The sequence below is a fragment of the Glycine soja genome, chromosome 6 (assembly GCF_004193775.1).
Source record: "Glycine soja cultivar W05 chromosome 6, ASM419377v2, whole genome shotgun sequence".
Lineage (NCBI taxonomy): Eukaryota > Viridiplantae > Streptophyta > Magnoliopsida > Fabales > Fabaceae > Glycine > Glycine soja.
In genome coordinates this window covers 9,912,403-9,939,522 of record NC_041007.1, presented here as the reverse complement: position 1 = coordinate 9,939,522, position 27,120 = coordinate 9,912,403, and the positions used below count along the sequence as shown (strand labels likewise).

At 28.8% G+C, this 27,120-nt stretch overlaps 3 protein-coding genes and 1 pseudogene across 3 annotated transcripts; 3 read left to right on the top strand and 1 right to left on the bottom strand.

The window, feature by feature from the left end:
• The first annotated feature begins 173 nt into the window (after positions 1 to 173).
• LOC114415478 (basic blue protein-like) lies at positions 174 to 1,405 on the top strand. Its single transcript, XM_028380178.1, has 2 exons — positions 174 to 441; positions 822 to 1,405. The coding sequence occupies exons 1-2, from the start codon at positions 267 to 269 to the stop codon at positions 1,019 to 1,021; spliced, it is 375 nt and encodes a 124-aa protein (XP_028235979.1). The 5' UTR covers positions 174 to 266; the 3' UTR covers positions 1,022 to 1,405.
• A 6,705-nt stretch (positions 1,406 to 8,110) lies between these two features.
• Positions 8,111 to 9,522, top strand: LOC114415477. Its single transcript, XM_028380177.1, has one exon. The coding sequence runs from the start codon at positions 8,281 to 8,283 to the stop codon at positions 9,280 to 9,282; it is 1,002 nt and encodes a 333-aa protein (XP_028235978.1). The 5' UTR covers positions 8,111 to 8,280; the 3' UTR covers positions 9,283 to 9,522.
• A 3,639-nt stretch (positions 9,523 to 13,161) lies between these two features.
• On the top strand, positions 13,162 to 14,487 carry LOC114414055 (annotated as a pseudogene).
• Positions 14,488 to 17,554: 3,067 nt separating this feature from the next.
• On the bottom strand, positions 17,555 to 20,131 carry LOC114414054 (probable indole-3-pyruvate monooxygenase YUCCA11). The gene is made up of 4 exons (XM_028378422.1): positions 19,432 to 20,131; positions 18,401 to 18,634; positions 18,195 to 18,320; positions 17,555 to 18,060 (listed from the first exon to the last, which is right to left on the bottom strand). Exons 1-4 carry the CDS (start codon positions 20,047 to 20,049, stop codon positions 17,833 to 17,835), a joined length of 1,206 nt encoding a protein of 401 aa, XP_028234223.1. The 5' UTR covers positions 20,050 to 20,131; the 3' UTR covers positions 17,555 to 17,832.
• Between the last annotated feature and the right edge of the window lie 6,989 nt (positions 20,132 to 27,120).

Sequence of the window (27,120 nt, the reverse complement as noted above, 5' to 3'; positions counted from 1 at the left end):
CAGTTAAAATGTCGAAGGTGGCATGGCAGTTATCATGAGGTGCCTCGTAGTTGCATCCATCTTTAACAAACTAATTATTGAATTGACCTTAATTATTAAAGAAAAGCCATCGATCTGTCTCTAACCTGTGTCCCCATTTATATATAAAACAATCCTAAGGCCCCATAATGCGACACAACCAATTCCATTATTAAAGGGATAAGCCTCAACCTTGCAACCCAACACAACCAAAATTCGCTACTTGTTAAGGGCTGCACTATACCAGAATGTCTCAGGGAAGAGGCAGTGCATCTTTGCCTATTGTGGTCACTGTGGTTTCACTACTGTGCCTTTTGGAACGTGCTAACGCAGCAACTTACTCCGTTGGAGGACCTGGGGGATGGACCTTCAACACTAATGCTTGGCCCAATGGAAAAAGATTCAGAGCTGGTGATGTCCTAAGTAAGTAAATTTAATTATTTTTTTATCATCATTTTCATTTATTAGTTTTGTTACAAATATTACTTAAAGAATTCAAATTCACGATTTCTCTCTCCTTCTTTTTTCCTTAATTATTTTTCAATCACTTATCAATTTCATATCTCATAACTAATTAAATTTAATCAGTATCTAACTCCTTGCATGGAACATTGAGAAATATTAATAATACATTTTTTAACATATTTTTTTTTGTAGGTCTAACTTTTATATTTATCGAGTTTTACTTGTGATTTCATAGTTTTTAATAAATAAAGAATATGATAGAGAAAGTGTGTTATTGTTGATACTCTTCATCATGTGTCATTTTGTTAATTTTCTCAATGTGGTTATTGTTGTTGCAGTCTTCAACTATGACTCAACGACCCACAATGTGGTTGCTGTGGACAGAAGTGGATACAACAGCTGCAAGACACCAGGGGGTGCTAAAGTGTTCAGTTCAGGGAAGGACCAAATCAAACTAGCAAGAGGGCAGAACTACTTCATATGTAACTACCCTGGTCACTGCGAATCTGGGATGAAAGTTGCCATTAATGCGCTGTGATATACTAGTAGTGCTCAATACTTCTTGAAATGAAGTAACTGTTAAGTTAATGGTCAATTAACTAGCATTAGTAAATGTTAGTGTGTGATATTGTATGTACTTTTTTTTTTTATATGAAGCTGTTATATATATTAATTACTATAGTTTGTGAAGCAAGTGGGAGTGAGCTGGCTTGGTAGATCAATTGTTCCTGTATTTGGTATGTGTTGTGTGGTGGGAGTATGATAATGGTCCATTAGTCACGGGCTCTTCTTATTAGACATTGGATCTGCATATTTTGAAATTATTCAAGTCTGAGCCAATTATCTGTATCTAGTGTCTCGGTGTCACAGTGTGTGGTTGTATTACTGAATTTGTTGCCTTCAATAAATTAAATTTTCTACATTGATCCACTCATAAAAGGATGATGCCAAAAAATTTTGGTTGGAGCTAGCTCTGAGGAGTTAAATTAATCTTATATGGACGATTATTAATTTATTATAATTCGAAGTTGTTACAAGTGATCATATATCTACCCTTTACCCAATTATCCATCACGTGTGACATAATATGGTTTGAATTTGTTATAAGAAACATGAACCATACTCACAAATACTAATTGAATGACATCAGATATCATAATCGATTAATTAGTCCAAATATTCATCTTTACTTTCTAGTATATGCTCAAGATCAGTTTCTTGTTTTGAAAGAAATGATCATTAAGCACTATGAATTGTTGCCGATGAATTAATATTTTACCTTGGCATGTTCTAGATGGGAGAGCAAATAATATAAAAAAAGAAAAGGCAAGTAAACGGTTAGCATGACAAAATTGTAATTAAAGACTCGTTTAGAATATCAAATATTTTTTAATTTTCATTAGTTTAGCACATTAAATTAAAATTATTTTATAAATACATAAACAAATAAAATTTATCTTGTGCATAAATTATATAATACAGTGTGTGTGCATAATAGTTTTCTCAACTTCAAACTTGCCATTTTTTCGATGATTCATATTAGTGCGAGTATTTGTCGTTAAGCCATATATTTACAATTGATAATTAAGAAATAATCTTATTTTATCAAAGTTAATATTGATTTACGGTATGATTTTGAAACCTGAGTTGGACCCGCTGGTTCGACTGAGAACTAGTCCCATGTTGGATTCAATACTTCTTAAAAATCGATCTATTCTTGAATGGGCTTAAAATTTGGTGGGCTAATCGGTTTCGTTAAAAAAAAAATTAAAAAAAACTTTCAAAACGACATTATGATACTTTTAAGTGAATTTTATTTTTTATTATTATCAATTTATGCATATTATGTTATTTTCTTTTGTTTAATATTATCAAAATATTATATTAAAATATACATATTTTATTAAAATCAGTTTAATCCCGATTGAATAATTGGTCCTTGAACCAGTGCCTTTCCTGGTGGTTCAATGTTCTAGAACATTGATTTAAAGTTAATTTGGTGTTTGCATATGTTTAGAGAAAAAAAAAAAAAGTTGTTTTACATATAGAAAAATGCACTTAAACGCGATTTTACTAGAAAGGACTTGTGTTGAATTAAAAATTCCACACTAATATTTGATAAAATTGTTTTCATTTAAATTTTTTAAACATAAAACACTTGACGTCAAACCTTTTTTTTTTTTTGTAAAATTGATTTTATAAAATTAAATGAGTCTAAAATTAATTTATAAACATTCAGCTAAACACAAAATTTAATGCATGCAACTGATGCAAGTGCACGAGATGATTGTTTAACATACATCGTATAGACAATAAACAATTGGCAATGTTTTGTATTTTTTTTACAAAGGCAAATTTGTTTTTGGGGTTCAAAAATTATGACTACCTGGACCCTAACCAGTGTCTGTATGATAAGCTATTTTGGCGGGTCAAGGCCGGAAGTGAAAAGATACCACAGAGGCGAGGCAGGAATTGCTATGCGCACCATTCAATTTGCTTATACACCCAGTTCAACATATGCAAATTTATAAGCCAATTACGGATCAGCCCAATCTGTATGTGGTCCATACGTTTTTTTTTATAATTTTTTTCAAAAATATGTTTTACGAATTAATTTAAAATTAATAGTTCAAGTAGAAATCAAACCTATGATTTTTGAGTTATTAGCACGATGCTCTAATCAATTAAGTTAATAGACGAATTATGTTATAAAATAATTAATGTCACTATATATAATACTAAAATTTTTAATGTATATTTAATACTCATGTAAATTTACATAATAAATTTTGTGACAATTAATTTTGATCTAATAATTAATTATTTTAATATAAATTGTAAATAAAAATCATAGGTTTAATAAAAATTTATATATGTAAAATAATACATTATTAACATAAATCTACTAATGTATTTTTTGATCTTATTACAATTAATTTTGATTTAATAATGTATTTATATATATATATATATATATATATATATATAATTTAAATAAAAATCATAGATTTCATTTACAATTCATATATGTAAAAAAATTAATTATTCGATCAAAATTAATTGTCACAAAATTTATTATATAAACTTACATGTACATTAAATATAAAATAGGAATTTAGTGTTATATATAACGACATTAATTATTTTATAATATAATTGGCCTATTAGTTCAGTTGATTAGAGCATTGTGCTAATAACTTATAAGTCACCAGTTCAGTTTCTACTTGAACTATTAATTAAAACATATTTTTGAATTTTTTTTTAAAAAAACGTATAGGCCACATATGGATTGGACTAATATGTAATTGGTTAACGGATTACATACGGATTGTTGATCCGTAATTGGTTTACGGATTATGAATTTGTAAACCAATTACAAATGACAATATGAGAATTACATAAATTGTGCTGGATGTAGCAGCAAAACGAATGGTGCACATAGCAATTCCCTAGACAGGCTCATACTTTTGGGTTCACACAGGCCCAAATAAATTAGGGCTATTACTTCCTGCACCTAAATATTGCTTCCCGCATCTTTCTGGAATGTTTTCTTTTATCTTTTGGATTGGCCATTCTGGAAGCAAAAGGATATAAAATCCAGAATGTAATTTTACATTTGGAATCGTTCAATCCAAAAGCCAAAAAAAGGTGAAGGAAGAAATTTTTGGGTGGAGGAAGTGACAACCTAAGTTATGAATGAACATAGAAAGTTTCTCCCTTTTCTAAATGATAATGACCAAAAAGTTAGACTTAAAGTAAATTTTAATTAGTTAATAATATAAAATAACTTTTTTATACTAATAATATATGTATCAAAATTAAAGTCTTATTTTAGTTTTGATAGATTATTAATTAGTTGAAAATCAATTTAAACATGATTTTTAATTAAAATAAATTATAATAAAAAACCAATAATTTAATCACACATAATATTTCATGATTGAATAATAATAATAAAATATTTACACCATTAATTCATTCATTACCACATTTTATTTATAGTTTCATATATTGTTAGTGCAAACTTTTATATTATCAATCAATCAATTGACTTTCATAGCACTTTTTATTTAGAATTTTAATCCATCTATTACACTAGCTATCATCAATTTCTCAATGAAATATGCTTACATGACATTTAGTGACGACCTTAGTTTAATTAATATATTGATGTCATTGATAATATAACACTAACATATTAACATGATAAATAACATTAGAATACGACATATACGTTGATGTGACATGTTAAAATTTATTTTCTACTATTGCAATTAACCAATCAATTTTTTTTGTTTTCCAGGTATAACAAGTTGTACAATCTTAGTTATATATAATATCATCTTTGTCAATTAATTAATGGAACCAATTAATTTCTTATTATTTCTATATAGAATGAAAAATGTTGAAAAGACTTTATCTAACATATTTTTTCTACTAGATTTTTATTATTGACTAAAATTTATTAAATTTTTTTAATTTCACTCCTTATTTAATGATTTTCATTAGTAATTTTTTATTTTCGATCAATTTTAATTAATAAAAAAATGTCGAAAAATAATCCTTAAGGATAAGAATGTACTACTAGCTCGAAATGAAAACATATTTATTTGTGTAATACTAGAGCCAGGGACTAATATAGTAATATGTCATAATCTTGAATCGGTTTTTTTGCATTTTCCAAAGAAAAAAAAGATGCACATTCAGTAAAGTAAATAATAACTAATTTTAGAATAACAAAAGTTTGTCAATTTGATATTTTTTTTTCAGAAAACTATAAAAACGAGATTTATAAAATGCGTCATAAAATATATTTTTTAAGTTTAAGAAAATAAGTTTAATTTCTTTAATGATCAATATACAATTTATACCCCCTTAATCAATTAAAAATCACCATAAATATAATTTTAAATAATTATTATAAAAGTAGTTTTTAATATAAGTTTTATGAGAAGTTTTTTATTCCTGAAAAATGAAAGTAGTTTGTAATTACAATATAATTTATACTTTATTATTATATGTGTGTGAGCTTTTATGCAAACAAAGAACGGTATTAATGAAGCGTAAAAAGCAAGCAATTGCTCTCAATTCTTTGTCAAGGACTTGAAAGGTTGTCACTAGTAATTGTCAAAGAAAAAGAAGCTTTGCAAGAAGGGCAGAACGTTTCGTCGTTGATGGTGATTTGAAGGACAAAACCAAAGCGATATAATTTATTGAAAATTATTCTTATTCGTAGTCTTCGCCTCGGCTTGGCTTAGACGTTAACGATCATGCAAATATATAATAATTAACTTGGTCTTCATCGCCCTTTGAGGACAAAATCCAGCTTTTTTTTTTTCTTCTGGAAAGTGGAATCAACGATTTTCGTTTTAAGAAGTGAACTACACTATAAAAGCCAGATATTCGACAAAAATATATATATTAAGAAAACAGCTAGCTAGCCGCTTAATTAAACATAAAACATACATCTTAATTAACACCATATAACCACTTCTTCTTCAACAACAACAAAAAAAAAAAACTCCATCTAATCTCACCATGCTTGGCAAATGCATCTGTCATGTTTGCTTCTCAAAGACGCGTCTTCATTGAACAGCCTCCAAAAATAATTCCACAAATACTAGTTCCCTGCAAAGGTGCACACGGTTTAATTAAGACGTCTATTAATTCAATTGTAAGAGCAAACGAGATTAAAAAACTGTTACCCGGCGGCTTAAGGTTATAGGTTAAGAAAAACTAATTATCATATTAAAAAATACAAAATTTATCGAGTATACCAGTAATTAAAATATTTTGAGAGCTTATTAATTCTTTAGTTATTTTCAAAATAGGCATCAAATTATGCATAGACTTTCAAGAAATTTACAAAATACATGTCATGACAAAAGAAATTTAAAATACTTTAATTTTTATAAACTACAATTATTTTGTACGTATTGTCATCTTTGAACTGTTGTATGATTTTTCATTATCAATATTGTAAAATAATTAAAAAGATAAAATACTAAAATTAGTATTAATTTATTCTCTTTAGTTTTTTCTATTTCTTTTATTTTTTTAAAAATATCTTATGGGAATCATAATACTTGTTTTTTTATTGGAGCAAAATTTATTTTTTACTATACATATAAATAAATAAATAATTCCTGTGGAGGTAATTGTCCTCACACCCTTATACTTGCATCCGAAAGTGGTTATGGTGTGATCACTAGAGGGTGAGAAGAGCCTGCTCGTAATCGAGAGAGAGAGGGTTGTATAGAGTGAGTTTGTATGGGTGCAGTACCTATAGATCGTTATGAAATTTTGACGGAAAAGTTAATTATGTAACGTGTTGCTTATTATTTACGATTCATGTTATATGTCTATGGTTTTGTATAGCCCAATTTATTTGCATACGTCTTTGTGTACCCCGATTTATTTATATCCCTCCTATATAAAATTTTAAGGTACATGTGCATTAGATATTAAATTTTTATCTCTAAGATTTAAGTGACTTAAATGTAAAGTGAAGGATTACATTTTAATCGATGAATCTTAATTGAATGGATGCATTAGAAATTGAATGGATGCATTAGAAGTTATTTTTTGTTTCAACTTTCAAGAGAGCTTATTTATTATATTTGATGACAATATTACTATAAATAGAAAAAAGAATTAATAGAAAAACACAACATATGAAGAGAAAGTATGTGGGAAAAGAGATTATGAAACAAAGTCTTTGTTGAAATGAAAATGTTTTTGTATGAGAGTGTTATCATTTTTTGTAACCATTGAGTGGAATATTCGAGTTTGTAGACTGATACACTATTTGAGGTAAGTTTTGTAATCAATTTTATGATAGTGAAACACTTTTTGAGAGTCGGTTTCGTGAATGTAAGCAAGAGGTGTCAAACCACGTTAAGTTTGTATTTGTTATTATTTTTTCTAGTTATGTTCTCACATCCTTTTGAGTGTAAGCAATTTTATTTGTGAAAATATTGATTACTTAACATATTTGATGTTAACAATATTATAACTCTTCTATCGTCTCTTCAAATATAGGTTGTTAAAAATAAATTTACATAACTTCATAAATAAATATATGTTATGTGATAGTTTTATAAATATATAAAAAATAAAATATAAATATGAGTAACATAATATATTTATAAATAAAAACATATCATGGGTATAACTTCAATTTAAAATAGGTTGAATATATAACTTTTCAAAAATTAGAATATACTATCCAATAAAAATTTTCATTGTTTTCTGTTCAGATTTTTATTTATTCTATTTTGAATTTTATAGATAAGATTTTTTTTCACCACTAACTATATGAATCAACTTTCTGTAATTGTTTATTTAATTAATAATCTCATGTTGGAATTTAGGTATGTAGGATAGTGTCTTAAATAAAAAAAAAATTGTTTTCTATAACAATTTTATTTAATTCCAAAATAATTGACGGTAGTGGAGTAAGATACGTGTTGCTTTGTAGAAAGAAAAAATGGTTTTTTTTTTATTGAATATGGTAATCATTAATCATTATATCGAATAAAAGAAAACAAGAAATTATAACAGTTGACTTTAGTTTTGAATATCACATTCAACTCTAACGTGGGGGTAGCTAGTTTAGGATAAATTATTTAGGGGGCAGAAAAGATCAACCGAGTCTAATTCCAGCCTTTGGCTGATTCTCTTTGCAAACCAATCTCATCATATATTCTCAAACCATATCAGCTTCCCCACCACACAAAACCATAAACCAAAAACTCCATTGATTGAAGAAAAAGAGAGCATCATATCATCGTATTCATGGACACAGAACAAGAAGAGATGCAGTTCATGGGGCTCTACGGCGTCTACAGAGAATCCTACAAGATCATATTCGCATGGAGCAAGGTCTTCAACAAGATCACCTTAACCCTAATCCTCCCTCTCTCCTTCATCTTTCTCATCCACATCGAAGTCTCCAACATCCTCTTCGGAAAAATCCTCCACAACACCCAACAAATGATGGAAACCCCACAAGACACGCCCCAATACCACAACCTCACCAACATGCTCTCTTCCGAATGGGCCATTTTCATTCTCTTCAAGCTCCTCTACTTCACCTTCCTCCTCATCTTCTCCCTCTTATCCACCTCAGCAGTGGTCTACACCGTGGCCTCAATCTACACTTCACGAGAAGTCACTTTCTCCAAAGTCATGAACGTTGTTCCCAAAGTATGGAAAAGACTCATGGTAACTTTTTTATGCACCTTTGTGGCGTTTTTCGCCTACAACGTTATGACACTCGTTGTTTTCGTTATATGGGCACTTGCAATAGGACTAAGGAATGGTGGGGTTGTGGTTTTGGTTGTGTTGGGGATGTTGTATTTCGCGGGGTTTGTGTACTTAACGGTGGTTTGGCAACTGGCGAGTGTGGTGACCGTGTTGGAGGAAGACACGTGCGGGGTAAGAGCAATGATGAAGACCAACGAGTTGATAAAAGGGAGAATAGGGTTGACCGTACTCATATTCTTGAAGCTCGTGATTTCTTTTGGGTTGATACAGTTTCTGTTCAAGAAAACGGTTGTACAAGGGTGGAAGTTGGGGTCTGTGGATAGAACGATTTATGGGGTGGTGTGTTTGGTGCTGTTCTCTCAGTTGTACCTTTTCCAACTTGTTATACAAACCGTGCTCTATTTCGTTTGCAAGTCCTACCACCATCAGAATATTGACAAATCTGCTTTGTCGGATCACCTTGAAGTGTATCATGGTGAGTATGAGCCTTTGAAGGCTAAAGATGTTCAGATGGAAGAGTGCCATGTTTGATAGATATAGCAAAATTCTGTGCATATCTATCTGCTATAGTTTCTTGGTGTCATAAGAAATATGTTCCAATGTTTGAAATTAAATCAAGCAGATATATATGTCAGAGTGCATGCTGAATACACAGGATTAGTTATCTGCAGAATGTGCCTTAATTAATTTGCTTTTGCGCTACGTGTTAATAAATTCTTGTAGTTTTTATTCACGCCCCAGTTTGTTAATTACTTGTGATATTTTTTATCATTTGCGGTATTAAGCAGGCTGGTTTAGTTTAGCATATATATTTCTGAAAAGTCTGACTTGGTCTCTTTCCTAAGTAGTAATAGGTACCACCTGACCTGGTTTCAATTTTGGACTTTCAAACTACGCAGATTGGCAAGTTGTAGCAACCAGCAACACATTTTTGTATTAATATATTAATATTAATATTAATTAGACTTAATTATATTTTTATTCATTAAAATAAAAATTTATTCAGTTTTAGCTCCTTAAGTTAAAAAAATTTATATTTTAGTTTCTTAAATTTTTAAAAGAAAAATAGGTATTGAAGGACGAGGTTAACAAAAATGGTAATGTGACACTAAAAAATAAACATATGTCAAATGTTGGAGGTGTCAGATTACTACTTTTCACAATTTCCGTTAAAATTGTCTAATTTTAGAGATTAAAAATAAATTTTTTTAATTTAAGGGTTGAAATTATTGTTTTAATTTGGAGGATAAAAAATGAATATACCTCAAATTTTAGAGATTAAAAATATAATTAAACCTATTAACTAATACAATTTCAATCTGTATTTAAAAGTTCTCCATTTTATATTGGAGTTTTATTTAGTTGTAAATATAAAAACGATATATTTGCATTCCACAGGATAGAGAAAACAGGCATATTAAAAATAGAAATCGCTACATTTTTTGCAGGAATGTAATAACATTTAAAACAAAATTCACTAACGGGGAATAAGGAAACAAAATTGTTATATTTTACAGCAGAAACATAAAAATAAAACAAGTTGTAATAAAAAAAATACTATATTTATAGAGATGTAAAACATGTTGCTAACAATTAACATATCACAAAAGAGACCAAAATAAATTGAAAAAACATATAAAAACAAAAAATGATAATAATTATAAAAAAATTGACATATTCACATAAACATATAATATATTTAAGCTAAAAAACCTTGGTGGATGAATAACAAGGCCAGAAAGACAAACATTCAAAACGTCAGAAAGCCCAATTTTTTTTTAACGATCTGAGAGCTGAATGATGGGTGGTTAGTTGCTAAGTTTATAATATTGTAAGTGATTGGAATAAATTTTAAGAAAGTAAGCAGCATAACTTAAAAAAGCTTTATATATAAATATATTTTGATGATAGAAGTACAAATTGGGTATGAAGGCCTGCCTATATATACACAGCAAGTGATAAAAAGAAAATTTTATAGAAATTGTTATTTTTTTAAGCAAAGAAATTGTTATCATAAAGTGAGAAAACAATCCGTACGTCGAGATATGTTTAGATATTAATTAGAGACAGCAAGTTGCAACGATATGTAGTAATCAAGTATATATATATATATATATATATCCACGTGAGCGTGGCGTGCAGAGAAGTGGAAGAAAATAATTCTTTATGCTAGACAAGGTAAAAGTCGTTGCATGTGTTAGAGATAAGAGCTTTGAATATTTGGTATAAAATTCTAATCTGAAGCTTGCATCATTTCCTGCCAACGCAAGTATATTAAAATAAATAAATAAAAATATATTCTATGACTATATCCTCTAATTAGCTATAATTCAATAATAAGGAAATAAAGAGGGAGAATGTCAAGAAAAGGAACAAATTAATTCGGAACGATGTGAAATCTAATTGGTAAAAGAAAAAGAAAATAAAGGATCGAAAACATACTTTATTTATATTTTCATATATAGTCATTTTTAAAATGATAATTAATTGTCTGAGAGGGAAGTATTGTCCTTTATTGAGACTTTGAAGAATGAGTTCGTAAACAACGGGACCTTAGTTTGGTGTTGGAATCAGCAGAACTATTCTTATACTTACTCGTAACCTTCGCCTTAGTTTGGCACTTTGCGTCGTCTTTGGTTCGCTGTCCTAATTTTTTGATGAATAAACCAAAGTCCTTGCTTTGCGGAAACTAATTATTCTATCAACGCTTAGAAATGAAAAGGAACTTATTATAAAATTTGATATTATTACTATTTTACTTTGTTAAAAAAATTAGAAACTAACATTAGATTGAAAAAATTAAAACTAAAGCAATATATATAGCGTAGTGGATGGAATTCAGTCTCGTTATTATAATAGATTCAACTGTGTACATGTTGCCTAATCCTGATTTCTAAGTCTACCTTTTTTTTATATGCAGTCATTGAATTCATATTTTTGTTAAGCTATTATATATATATATATATATATATATATATATATATATATAAATGAAATACGTTTTAAAAAGTATAATAATTATGTATGAATTTGTAAAAGCTAAAAAAATTGTAATTCTTTTTCATGAATTAAAAATAAATAAAACTTTCTTATCAACAAAGAAATTCTCATTTAATAATGTTGTGGTCAGAATAAACAAGTATAATTGAAAAAAAATTGAAATTTCAATAATTTATATATTAGCTGTTTGTAAAAGTTTTTTTGTTTGATAACAGATATCAACAAAGATTAAAAAGAATTAATATTGAATATTTATTTTCCGAAACACTAACGTGTGTTGGTTTAAATGATAACTTGGTTGAAGAAAAAAAAGGAGGAAGTGATAAAAAAAAAGGTGATAGCTTAATTTTCCTTAGGTAACGTTTTCAGGCCAAATATTGTGAATTAAAAATAGGCATTGAAAGAATTTGTCTCTATAATTGTGTGTATATGCTTAATTAATTAACGGATTAATTAATTAAAGCTAATGTTTTTCCTTTTTTTTTTTAACTATAATATTGGTTCAAAGTTCTCCCTGCTGAAAGTAATGATAAATTTTTATTGGAGACCTTAAGTGTATATAAGACAGATATTTCTTCCGACACGATTTATTTCATATTTAAATATTAATAAGATTTGAATGTTAAATCACTTGATTAAGAGATACAAGTTATCATTTATGTCAATGGTTATTTTTGTTGTTGATAAAGTTAATGTTTCTCTCAATCATATAAATGTCGTGCAAAGGAATTATTTGCCAAATCAAATTAGAAATAAAAGAAAAAAAATATTTCTCCTTAAATTAAAAATATTAGCTGCTATAGCAAAAGAAAAAGGAAATTGATTAATGGTATGAAATCTAACTCTGTACTAAAGTTAAATGTTTTCTGCTATTATGATTGGAGAATGGTTTAGATTTTCATTGCACTCTCCCCTTTTAATGGTTGTGTTTCTTTATTTGTTGATTTTGTATCCTTGTGCTTTGGTGCAAAATCTTTTCGTAGGGGATATGGCACATTGCTCAAAGAAAAATATCCATTGAATTTGAACCAATGCAACATGTAATTTATTAAACATGGCTAGAAGTCCAATCCAATGAAGTTTCTTCCCATTTAAACTTTTAAACTTAAAAGGCACAATAATTTAGATTAATTCCAAGTCAATCTAAGTCAATCTAAATGAATCCATTGAAAGTGGAACATATTTTTTTCCAACACCTATTCATTTCATTTAACCCAAAATTTTATTTAAAAAATAACCTAACCTCTTGCCAAATACAAGTCTTGGACTTGGTCCAACTTAATGATCATTTGGTAAATGAGTAAATCACAGTTCATATATATAGTTGTTTGGCATATTGAATATTGATATCTTCTGCCACTATAAAACAAACACCACCTTGGAACTTCATAGACACTCGTCCCTAAATCCTTACCCATTCCACCTCTCCAAATTAACCATAAACATAAAAAACATGGACACAATAGAACAAGAAAAGATGCAGTTTCTTGGGTTCTTAGGCATCTACAAAGAATCCTAAAAGCTCATATTTTCGGGGAGGAAGATCTCACACAGATCACATTCACCCTAAACCTTCCTCTCTCCTTCATCTTCCTCATCCACATCCAAGTATCCGATCTCCTCTTCGGGAAAATCACACACGACGCAAAGGACTTAACCGAAACCCTACCCGGCACACCCCAACACCAAAAGCTCCTTGACACCTTCTCTTCCGATTGGGCCACTTTCTTTCTCTTCAAACTCCTTTACTTCGTTTCCCTTCTCATCTTCTCCCTCCTCTCCACCTCCGCAATCGTTTACACCGTCGCTTCCTTCTACACCGGCAAAGAAGTAACCTTCAAGAAGGTCCTAAGCGTTGTCCCTAAGCTATGGAAGAGGCTCATGGTAACATTTTTATGCACCTTTGTAGCTTTCTTCGCTTACAACGTCATGGAAGTGCTGGTTCTAGGCATTTGAGCACTTACAATTGGTGTAAGAAATGGTGGTGGTGCAATTTTATCGGTCTTAGCGATATTATATTTAGTAGGGTCGGTGTATCTCACCGTGGTGTGGCTATTAGCGAGTGTTACGACAGTGTTAGAAGACTCTTATGGGAATGAAGCCATGATGAAGAGCAAGGAGTTGATAAAGGGGAAGATGGGTTTGTCGGTAATGATTGTTATGAAGCTCAACTTTTTGTTCTTTCTTGTACAGTTCTTGTTCTCGATGGTGGTCGTCAACGGATGGAAGGGGTTCGGTTTGGGGTCGATGGACAGAACAGTGTGTTTGGGATTGTGTTTTTCTTGCTGCTGTCTCATATGTTCTTGCTAATGCTTGTTATCCAAACTGTGATGTATTTTGTTTGCAAGTCCTAGCACTGCGAGATTGTTGACAAGTCTGCTCTGTCATATCACTTGGAAGTGTATGAGTGCTATGAGCCTTTGAAGACTAAAGATGTTCAGCTGGATTACCATGTCTAATGGCCAAATATAAAGCATTGCGCATATATCTATATATTCTGTAGTTTACTGATTTCTGGGTGCCATAAGAAATATACACACAATATGTGTATAAGTACATATATGCAAAGTATAAGAGAATAAATATGTAAATGTAGTGAAATCCAGCTAATTATGGACGTCAGTATGCAGCCAAGCTTTATGTTGCTACTGAAAATCACTAGGTTATATATTGTATCTCTCATTTAATAATATAAAACTGAACAACAATCATACAAATGTCTTTACTTAACATTAGGACGTCTGTTAATTAAATGAAGATATTTGTATGATTATCATTGACAAATCACTAGGCTATATGTTGTATCTCTTATGTGGTTATTATCATCAACGAAAATATATGAGTTGCTATTTTATCTTTTTTCTTAGTATTGATAGAATGATAATAATAGTAATAGAATAATTATTTTGCTCCGGTTAGATTTAGTAAGTTGATAGTATTTAATAGGTGTAACGGAACAAATGGCTTTTGAAGCATAATGAAGGGAATGGATTAGAGATTTGAATGCCATGCATGCTGGAAAAAATTGTAAATAATGGCCTTTTTAAAGATTTTCTGGGAAATTAAGTAGAGCTTAATTAAATATCTCAAATCTTTAGTTTGCTAATGACATTCTCATAATTGGGGATAAATGCTGGTCATATTTGGGCTATTAAAATTGTCTTTTGATTAATTGAGCTTGTATATGGTTAAAAGGTTAATTTTCACAAAAGTTGTTCGGTGGGTGTAAACATTGTTGATGGGTGGTTCATGGTTGATTGAGGCTTCAAAAGCTCTAAATTGTAAGGTGGATTCGTCAATTTTTAAATGTATCCTTGATTACTTATCAGGGCTGACCAAAAAAAGACTAGATGTTGTAAAAAGTATATTATTATCGTGGAATAATAAACATATCACTCTAGATAGCAGAGTAGATTTGCTAAAATTAGTCATCTCTTTAATTTGATCTACTTTATTTCTTTCTTCAAGGCCCCGAATCCAAAAGTATTATCTCTTTACTTTATTTCCTACAGTATTTTGAAATGAATTTAGAGGTGAAGGTTATTTCCCACAAAATTAACAATCTTTTTTGGGATAAATGTGGTAGAATATTTTCTTGCGGCTGCATCCACTTTCTTAAATTGCAAATTAGTGTCATCCCATTTAACTTTCTTCGCTTACCACCGGCTGGAGCTAATATAAGGTAGATATGTACACGTAGAAACCAGTCGTCATAGACTATTTAAGAAAAGGTTAGTGGCTTGAAAAGGTAAATATACTTGTGTATATATGCGTGGTCGTATTAAACTCTGTTATATGTAAGAATAAGAATTGGAGTAAACCTGCAGCAAAAAAAAGAATGAGTAAACCGTCGAACTCAATTTAATTTTTCTTAAAAAAAACAAAAAGAAATTTGACCAAGTAGCAATAGAAAAAAGTTTGATTATTTTACGGATCTAATCCTTTTACCAAATTTTTAACTAGGTATTTAAACTTTTCTTTTAATTGGGTCTTGAACTTTTTTCAAATTGAATCTTCTTGTCTAATTGTCATTATAAAAACTCAACCCTAAATACCTAATTAGGGGTATAAATAGTGGATTGGACCGGTGCTTATACAGTGTGTTGTAAGTATAATTAAGTTAATTGTGAGAATTTATTTGTATAATTGTAACCTTTGATAGATATAAATAATTGGAGACTTGTGAAAGAATGTTTGGGTTAAATTCACATGTCAAAGTTGAAATTTTGTAAAAAAAAAAATCTCTTGCAATTGATTTAGTAGTGTTTATAATATATTTTTTATTCTTATTTATAACATTCAAATTTAAAATAATGTTTATTTTTTTATAAGATTCGATATATAATATTTTTGTATTAACTCTTTTTAGACTAGAAATCCTTTTCATTAAAAGAAGAAAGAGTGTGTATTGATAAACCATTAGAAGAGAAATAATGATTAATGACAATAATAATTTTTAAAAAAATTATAAATTTAAGATAAATTCATTATTATCAACCAAGTTAAAGTTTTTTTTTAATGAATTAGGTAATTTTATCTTGTATGTAAGGACATAGAAAGTATTTTAAAAGTGTCAATCTATTATTTGAAGTATTTTTTGGTCAATTTTGAATGAATAGGTCATTTAAAACTTTCTCTCTAAATATTTAATACAGTTGTGTATTTAAGTCTAGAACTTAATACAATTAATTTATCTCTGCATTCAATCGGTGGTAATAAATAATATTTAAAAGTATTTATTAACATTTTCATATATATATATATATATATATATATATATATATATCCTTATAATTAATATTTATCAAATATAAAATTAAAAAAACTATTATTATTAACGTACTTTGACTGTATTTTAAAAAATATTTATTTATTAATTTAATTATCAATATTTTTTAATACATACTCATTAACACAATCATATAAAAAAGAATAACATTAATTTTATAATATACTCATTTGATGTTTAACTAATTTTCTTTATAAACATAAAAATAATTTTTTTATTTTTCTTATATTCGAAATGGTAGAGTACTTAACTAATTCATCTCTTCAAATTTTAAAAATAGAACTTAGTGTACGTAATTAAGGAAATTAAAGCATATGATACATGAACGACAACAATTGTTTTGTGTTTTTTTGCCAATCACATCATCAGGTCATAATTTTAATTCTAGGTATGCATTTACGGTGGGGTGCTATTGCTTCTATGAATGGTTGGATTTTGATATTGTTCTTACTCTCGGTATTTAAAGAGCAATTATATGTTGATGAAGTTGTTGCCGATCGAGGGGTTTAGCGTATGCAGTTTGAGAAGCTGTCTTGAAATAGCTAGGAAATGGATGGATTCAAATTCTGATGACACTATTGAGTATTGAGGAAGTAAAGGCAAAAAAGTTATGGCTATTAAAAACAATGTTTAGAAATTTTGAACTGGTTTTAGAGGTGAAGGATATTTTTCCCACAAAAACAATGTTATTGGGATAAATGTAAAGATTTTCTTGCGTCTGCATTTACTTTCTTAAATTGTAAATTTAGTACTTAGTGTCATTCCATTTAACTGTTTTAGCTTACCACCAGCTGGAGCAAATATAAGGTAGATATGTACACGTAGAAACCAGTCGTCATAAGTCATTTAAGAAAAAGATTAGCAACTTGACAATGCAAATAATTGTGTATATATGCGTGGTGGTATAATTTTATTAAACTGTCTTATCTATAAGAATAAGAAGAAATTTTAGCAAGTAGCAGTAAAAAGCAGGCACAGAAATACAAAAAAAAAAAAAAAACTGTAAATATATTATAACTTATCAGCTTATACATTCGGTATATTTCTTTCTTTTATTTAGAACGAGACATATATAGCTGAACACCAAATAAAAAAACAAAAAAAAAACATATATGGGTCATGTAATCCCACGGTTCATAACTGAACCACACACTCAAAATCCACCGACAGGGGAAAGTACTTCAGGTGTCATGTCTTTTATTCTAAGAACTCATTACTTAACCACACACAAACGTAAAAACTAATTACTATAACCATACACTACGGCATTTTTTTTAGTTTTGTGTGTGTACTTATTTTTCTAAGAGTTTGAAGGAAGCAAAGTTGTCCTCTTCACTGGGTAATAAGTTCTTTATATTCACGGTCTTTTTTATGTCAGCAGCAATACGCTTGGCATCAAAAGCAATGCCATCTAATCCCCTTCTTGAAAATCCAGCGCAGTAGATAGCATTCTCTCCCTTCCAGTGATTTGGAAAATCTGGTTTTGGCATTCCATTCTCATTGAACAGCCCTCTGTAATCCTGTATGGACACAACAAAGTCACACAAACAATAGTTAATTAGGGCATGTCTCAGGCACATTCTAAAATCAACAATTCAACTTATTGGGACAAAAATAATCATGTTCCTATTTAAAATATATGTTATGATGCAACCTTAAGCCACTTCAGCACAGTGCTATTGTATCCAGTAGCAAAGATGATGACATCAAATTGACCATTTTGTCCATCCTCAAACTCAATCAACTTGTCCTCTTTAATGCTTGAAATAGCTGGGAAAACCTGAATACAAAAAGTGACAAACCAAATCAATAATGTAAGGAACTAATATGAAATAAACGGTGTTTTCAGACATATAATACCTTCACTTCGCCTTTCTTAATCCTACTAACACAACCCACATCTATGGTAGGGGTAGTTCCACCCTTTTTCTTCAGAAAGAAGGGTCCATCCTTTGGCCTGATCAAGCCGTAATTGGACATGTCTCCATACTTCAGTTTGCTCATGAGCAACATAAGCTTGTCCACCTTCTCTATTTTGAAGTATTTCAGCAAGGACATTCCCACGTACACCATTTCTTTGGTAAAATAATGAACCTATACAAAGAGAGATACATGAAATTTAGATCTATAAAATTCCGTAAGCCTTTTTTGAAGCATGAGACTTACTCTGATTATGGTGAGTTTTTTTAACTCACCTAAACTTTTTATAACAAAGGAAAAGAAATAGATGGCAAACATAATTTTCATTAATTTGTTTATTCACACAATTACCATTAAAATAATTTCAAAGCAAAAATATCCATCTTAATTTTTTTTTTTTAAATTAGTCTCAACCATACAAAAACAAATAACATGGTATAATTTTTTTTTCATTTATTTTTTTTTTGTTTTTCACCAATCTTTTCTTTCGAAAACAATCATGTTCGAAATCATTTTCATTTTTTTCTCAAAATAATTATTAAAACATTTTCAAAGCTATCCATTTGAATTTTTTTAAATATTTTAGTCTTGAACATACATAAACAAATGCATGGTATATAATTTTATTTTTTATTTATTTAATTTTTATTTCTCATAGATCTTTTCGATCTTTCAGAAACAATCCTGTTGAAGGAAAACCTAATTTATTTATTTAAGACTAACATGGTATACAATATTGTTCGAAGCGATTCTCATTTATTTATTCACAAAATTATGATTAAAATAATTTCAAAGCAAAAATACCCATCTTAATTTTTTGTAAAAATAAATAAATTTTAGTCTCCTGTTGGACTAAAAAAGCATCATCCTTTACAATTTTTAAGATTAATTTAGACAACTTTTTATAAATCTTGTCTTGTAATAAGAAGAATCCACGTAAAGGGCATGTAGAGAGGGGGGAAAAGACTTACAGGGCCTCTAACAACAATAGAGGTATTTGCACCCCAATTTGAGAGATCATAAGCGATCTCCATGCCAGAATTGCCACAGCCAACAACAAGGACATGTTTGCCATACAAGTCTCTTCCATTCAGGTACTCGCTGCAATGCATGTGTTTCCCTTCAAATCCTTCAAGCCCTTCAATCTGGGGCACATACCCTTCACTATTCTCCCCAGTTGCAACCACCAGATAGTTTGCCACGTAAACCTCATCAGCATTTGTTGTTGTGTCCTTGACAACAACCCTCCATTTCCCATTGTTTTGTTCATCCATAGAAGCAGATTCCACATTCCGGTTGTACCGGATGGAAATTTTAAAACGGGTGACATAGTTGTCCAAGTAGCGTAAAAAGTCAACCCTAGGGACAAAGGTGGGAAAATCAGGCGGAAATGGCATGTGAGGGAGGTTGCAAAAATCTTTGCCTAAGTGAAGTTTCAAGCGGTCATAAGCCCTTTTCCTCCAAAGAGATGCATGGCAATCATCTCTTTCCAAAACAACGTTAGGGATGGAATATTTGTTAAGGCATGCAGCGGTTGCTAGGCCAGCAGGGCCTGCACCCACAATCACAACAGGAACTTCAATTTCCATGGTTTTGGTTTTGGTTTTGATTTCAAATTGGTAATGCAGAGTCTTTGGTGGTTTTCTTCTCTTCTCTTTGCTGGGGTGCTGTTTTTATAAGCTTGGCTATTCATAACTTTGCTTGTTTGGTAATACAATTTTTGTTGAGTTGCCAACTCACCAGCCAGAGAGTCATGAACCTATTCCTCTTTTTTTTTTTACTCTCATTCTGTATATTTTTGGTCAACAAACATCAGTCAATGCAAATATATAGTAAATTCAATAAAAGCAATAGAATTAATTAGTTCAATTACTTTTGGTCAAAAATAGCTTTTTTTGTTATTGTCAGCATTTATACAGCAGGAGAGAACTAAATATACGTCTAGAGCCCATAAAAGCAATTTAGTTTTCGGGCCTTCAGAGCAAAAAATTTCATTACATTTACAGGTTATAACGGCTATTAGTTTTTAGTTTTGGATTATTTACAACAAATTTATTTGTTAGCTAGCCATTCTTAAGTTTCTTCCTAGCTGGACAAAAAATTACACCAACTCACCCGAGTTAATTTAAGATTTTTCTTAAGAATTAAGAAAGTAAATAAATAAATTTATGAATGAAACAATTTTACTAAATTATTTTTATTAATAATTTAAAGCTTTTATGTACATAATACTAAAAACCATCACACTGATTATATATCCATGTATTTGGAAAAAAAATTAAAATAAAATAAAATAAAACTAGTGTTTTCTTGAAATTCTAAAACATCCCTTAATTAATATAATTTTTTATTTTATGTTAAAACGCCACTTTTCATTAAAAATGGTGGAAGTAATAACTAACAAAGAATATATATTAAAAAAGTATATTATTTTCACTTCATTTAACCATCAAATAGTTTGATGTTTACTCCCTATTGATTACGTTTAATGTTTACTCTATTGATTAGGGTATAAAGTTAAATAAAGTTATCACTATTAATTAGTCTTTACGTGAATTAATGAGAAAAATCTCGTGATATGCGTTCTAAATAAGACACAGTAAATGATAATAGATCTTTTGGGTAATAAAATGATTGTGGTATAATAAACTATTTTGTTTTTTAAAAATAAATAAAAATATTTAATTCGATTGATTAGATGAAATTGTGTGAAAAATAAAGAAACATTATAATTTTCATTCAAGTATTCTGTTGTGCATTTTTTACCCAGTTCAAAGCCTTTAATTTTAAATTTTTTTATTTTATTTTTAGTATTTAAAAATAATATATATAAATATATGCCTAATTTTTTAAAATATATTATTTCTCAAAATTAACAAATTAAATGTAAATATAAACTTAATTTCCTAACCAAATTTAAGTCGACGTTGAATTAATTAATTCAGTTGGGATTTTTTGAAATTTTTTACAATGTTAAAGTATTAACTGAGATAAACTTGTCTCTCAATAAAATATTTTCAATATGTACAACAAAAAATCAAATTTTAATTAGAACATTTTTTTACAGTAATTATTATAGTTAATAAACCTAGCTAATTAATTGTCAACTTTATTGATAAGTTCAATCCAAACCTAATATATATACAACTAAGAATCGAATTTTACTGATCATTACTATTTTTTTTAACAAGTGATCATTACTAAATGAAAGTATAAAAATGTTAATTTTATAAATTATATTTATATACTAATATTTTTATCTCCTTTTTATTATTTCTTCCTAAATATATTTTCAATTAGTCAATGTATGCATATCATTTTTTAAGGAGATATTAAATTATATACATGAACTAAGTATAAGTATATTTAGAAAGAAATAAAAAAAAAGAGAAAGAAATATATTTAGGAAGAAATAAGAAAAATTTACGACCAAAGAGAGAGAAATTTAAAATTTATTAAATGACAGGATGAAAACAAATATAAAAAAAACTATATTATATAAATTAATATATGCATATCACTTTCTTAGTTACATCATTTAATATATTTCAAACTCTTTTTTTTCTCTTTGACTGTAAATTTGTTGTATGTATAAGTATTGTTTCTCTTATTGATATATTCAATACAAAAACAAAGCCTCGCTTCCAACCGCAACCTTGAGTGTCAGCAAGTAGTATTGGTGTATATAAATTGTTTTTTTTATTAAAAATTATATTAAATGCACATTAAAATTACAATAGAAATAATTTAATGTTATTTCTTTTGGTAAAGATAATTATTTTTAATTTGAAAATTAATATTTTTTATACAAAGCCACAAGTATTTTTTTACAGAAAAATAGCCTTCTCTAGTTAGAAAAAATTACTATAAACAATATTTTTTCTCTAAATATTTGATTCAGTTGTATATTTAAAACTTAAATTATACATTAGTTGAGTTGAAACAATCTTGTGTTTGATTTGTTTGCGCCTTAGGTGGTCATAACTAATATTTTAAAATTATTTATCGACAATTTTGGTTATTTTAAAAGAAAAATATTAATAAACATCCTTATAATATTGATTAAATATAAAATTAAAAAACATTATTAATATACTTTGACTGTATTTTAAAAATTATTAATTTATTAATTTGATAATCAATATTTTTTAATATATTCATTAGCATAATCATATAAAAAAGAGTAACATTAATTTTATAATGTATGTGTTGAATATTTTATAAAAGAAAGAGATAAAAATATAAGAAAATAAATAATGTAATAAATAAAAGAATAATATTATTAATTTACATACATTGACCATCACGTATACATAAATGTAGTAAGATTATTAAATTTTGAAAAAAATAAAAATAATAATTATAATAAATGTTTAATTAATGAATACTGTAAAAATAGCTTTACTGAGAATGTGTGTCGGAATGGAAAATCTAGCTAGAAGACCAAAACATCACTGTGTGAACTGAAGGGTGAAAAAGATTATCCTAACGGTTTGCATGTAAAAGTTTTGCGTCATTTAGGGATTGCATCCCACCTTGTATAGTTTAGTAATCCCACATTGCGGTCTGCATGCTATCCTGTTCTCAAAGACAGACACGTAGGTTTGAAAGCAATTAAACAAAGTTAGAAATATCCAAAAATGCCTATCTAACGTCATGGGGCTTTAGCTTTTTTTTCATTCTTTTGAGTAAATGCTATCGGTTAGACGGTTACTATATTTTTCCTTTATTACTTTATGAGTACGGGTGGCCAACAAATTGCATGAAAGTAAACAAAGGTTTAAGGATTCACCGATTCAGGCATCAAAGTTGATGAATTACCGATTAGATCAACAGTGAGAACACGCAGGCAGAATTCGTATTTTTCCTCCTTTTAAAAATCACTGTATAAATGCCCTGATTATCATACTGAACTTTACACAAAACGTTACGACCAACCATTTAAAGTAAATCAACAGTATGTCATAAATCTTATATAAATGAATTAACCTTCATATTCGTGGCATGGATATAATATGCCATTTGTGTCCGTAGGAGATGCATAGATATGCCATTTGGGTAGAAGTGTGTATAGATATGCATGCCATCTGTGTACGGGTGTCTCATTCAATTACATATGAATATAGTTTAGATTTTATGATATGTGATCACACAAAAAAATTACGTAAATTTTTTTTTTAAAAAAAAAAAACACTCTCACATGACTCATTTATTTTATTCTTGATTATTCATATGAAATCTAATAGTCAATAATATTTATTCTAAACACTCTTGGATAAAAAAAAAAAAAACTCTAATTAACAAAATACATTCCCCAGAGAGAACGAAGAGGGAGAGAGAGGACATACTTAGAAAGAAGATCATTTTTGCATGGAAGTGAACAGGTAAATAATACAATTATATATAAATTATTAATATTTAATATCATGTAATCATAAAAATAAATTATGTATTTTTTTAAGAAATTTACATTACTTGTATATTTTTAATTTTGTCCATTTATGATAAATTTGATAATTAATTTATATATATATATATATATATATATATATATATATATATATATATATATATATATATATATATAATTTTATTTTTTATGTTCGAAAAAAAAAAGCGAAATCAGTTGTAGCAAAAAACAATATTCTTTTAGTGTTTTTTTTATAAAAAAAATCAGCAAATACGATTATATTTAGTTAAGACAGAATGGTACCAGTGGTACCCAATAACAAACATCAAAGCCAACTTCCAGTAGTTCAGTTAGCCTATATTAACACCACAACCAGTATAAATATAATCTAACCAAGAAGCATCACAAAGCTATATATAACTAACCAAAACAAGCTTTTTGTAATCACTAGTACCCACACGGCAGGAAATTCAGCACCCCACCAAAGAATAACAGTTACCAAAACCAAAATCCAATGTCTTCTCTAAGAGCTGATGAGGCAAGCCGAAGTATTTCAACACCACTGCACCTAGGAGAATCCGAAAGCTGAAGACAATGAGCTTAGCCAAGACCAAACCAGAAAATTAATATCATACACAATAGTTTTCCAATCTGCTGCATGTTGGCCAAAGATGCATTTATTTTTTTCCCTCCAAATCCAGAATATAATAGCTCACCATATTACCTTCCAAATATGACATTCGGCAGATGATCTACCAATAACCGAGTGCATCCAATAGTGGCCCTCAGGTGAATCCGGCGCAACGACCGCAAAGTTTGGAAACAATCACTTATAGCATTCGTTTCAAACCAACGAAGTGACATTACAATGAATGAAAATATAGTTGAGAGACTCCTTTTGATGAAGACAAAGCGTACAAACCAAATCGAAATCTTCCACAATGATATTTCTTTTCTTCAAGTTGTCCTCCGTAGGTAGTCTATCCTTCAATGCTTTCCAAATTAAAAGAGAAACGCCACCCTACTTGGTATTTTGATGCGCCATATCTCCTCAAAAATCAAATATTGTTTATCCACATCTTCCTCAATATTCTTTTAGTGCTTCTACTATACACTTCAATGTTAGTTGTTCTAAATTAGATCAACTTGAATGTAAACAGGCCTAACGTTTAAAATATGAAGAAAATAGGGTGATTGACCAATTTCTAGCTTTTAAAATTTATTTACCAAAACGAAATTATTTTAAAATTAATCACCAGTAAAGGGTTGTTTTGCAGTGATTTTCTGACAAACTGAAAAAGTTGCCAATAATTAAGTGACCACTAATATTTGGAGACCGGTAAAAAATGGTGGTCAAATCATTGTCGTAATACTGGTCACAACAATTTATGGCGGCTTCTTGTGACTCCAAAAATGATGGCTAACAGTTTAAAACAACCATATGTCAGTGATTATGTTAGTTTCAAAACAGTCTCACTTTCATAAATAGTTTACGAAAGAGCGCCAAATTAGTCGGTCATCCAAAGAAAATATCTAGATTTCTCAATATATGTTAGGATCAATTCTACTGATCAATATTGATGTAACTGAATTAATAAATTTGAATAATTTGCAGAACAATTTCCATATTTGGACAATTCTACTGATCAATATCGATACTTGCATATAGAAAAAATCTAGTTGAAAGGTGCAAACCCACTTATTAGTGTTTAGCGCTTACGAAATTAAAGAATTATTAGTGGTTAATGGGGAATACTCCTTTATAATTATATGTAGAAAAAAAAGAATGACATAAAATCCAAATAACATTTCGTAAGTAATACAGGGCATCTTAAAAAAAAACCCTCTAAACAAGTGTGTACGTCACCAGATAATTTGTAGAGATGGTTAGATGGAAACAATTACTTGAAACCATTAAAACAAATTCTTTTTATTCTATGGATAGAGGTTTCAACATCTCTCCAAGTTACCTTCAACATTTATTTGTTCTTACATAAATTAATTTATTTGTGAAACTTTTTTTATAAATGTAATTTCTAAACCAACCATTTTAATTAAAATATTTTTAAAATGATTAACAATTAGTATTGTTTGTTTTATTTTGGTTTGATCACTACTCACTACATAAAGGAAAATAATTAAAATATGTCCCGCCTCCACTTTGTTTACATGTGTTGCTTTCTCATGCAAAGTTATTTTTATTGATTTTTACGTCTCACCGGCTCTCTTTTTCTTATTTTTTACTTTTTACTGTGATTGTCTGTGCAGAGCACAGTTGGATGGTTAACCATCAACATTCTGAAGCTGTGCTGCACTGCTGTGCAGAAGGGACTCTGATTTATTAAAATTAAAACAATAAGCCCTAAATTTTCAACATTTTACCGATAGATATACAATAAACAAAATGCCGCAAACAGTGAATCATCTCATGTTTTGTCTTTAATTGAAAGAGTTTTCTGTATGTCTGATTGTAGATTACTGATATACATGACTTTTTAAGCCATCTTATTAAATTTTAATTATCTATGTATGACTTAAATTTACCTTCCTTACTTTTAAGTTCATTTTCCATGAGTTGTAGGCATACTGCATAACAGTTCATAAAACAGTCAACCTTATTCCTTCTCATTTTAAGTTAATTTTCTGTGACTTGTAGACCTACTGTAGTACTGTTACATACCATGTGCATATATATACTTCCATAAAAAACAGAGAAATTTAAAAGTCCATGTCTTTCCATAAACTTATATAGCTTACTTACTAAATTATGTGCATATATATACTTCCATAAAAAACAGAGAAATTTAAAAGTCCATGTCTTTCCATAAACTTATATAGCTTACTTACTAAATTATGACTTTATGCAAAAATGTAAGGTTTTTTCATAATGTACATGGTATGTAATCAGTAGCACAGTTCAAAAACAGTCATCCTTATACTTTTCCGCAGACATGACTTTCTTTTCTTCAACTTGTTTATAAAAGAAAATTAAAGGATAAAAAAATTAAAAACAAAAATCTTTCATAAATTAAAATCAATATCCTAGCCTTTTTTTAAAACTCTCATCATTATTTTTCCTAAAAGCTGAAATGTAAAATTAATTTTAACTTCTTGAAATCCAAAAGTTGAATCATTTTACTTCTTTTCTTCCTATAAAATACTACTTATTGAAAAATTTATCTGGACTTTAGTCAAATGCAAATTCCACCTATGTTTTCTGGAATTGAAGTGATGCCAACGACACAAGATA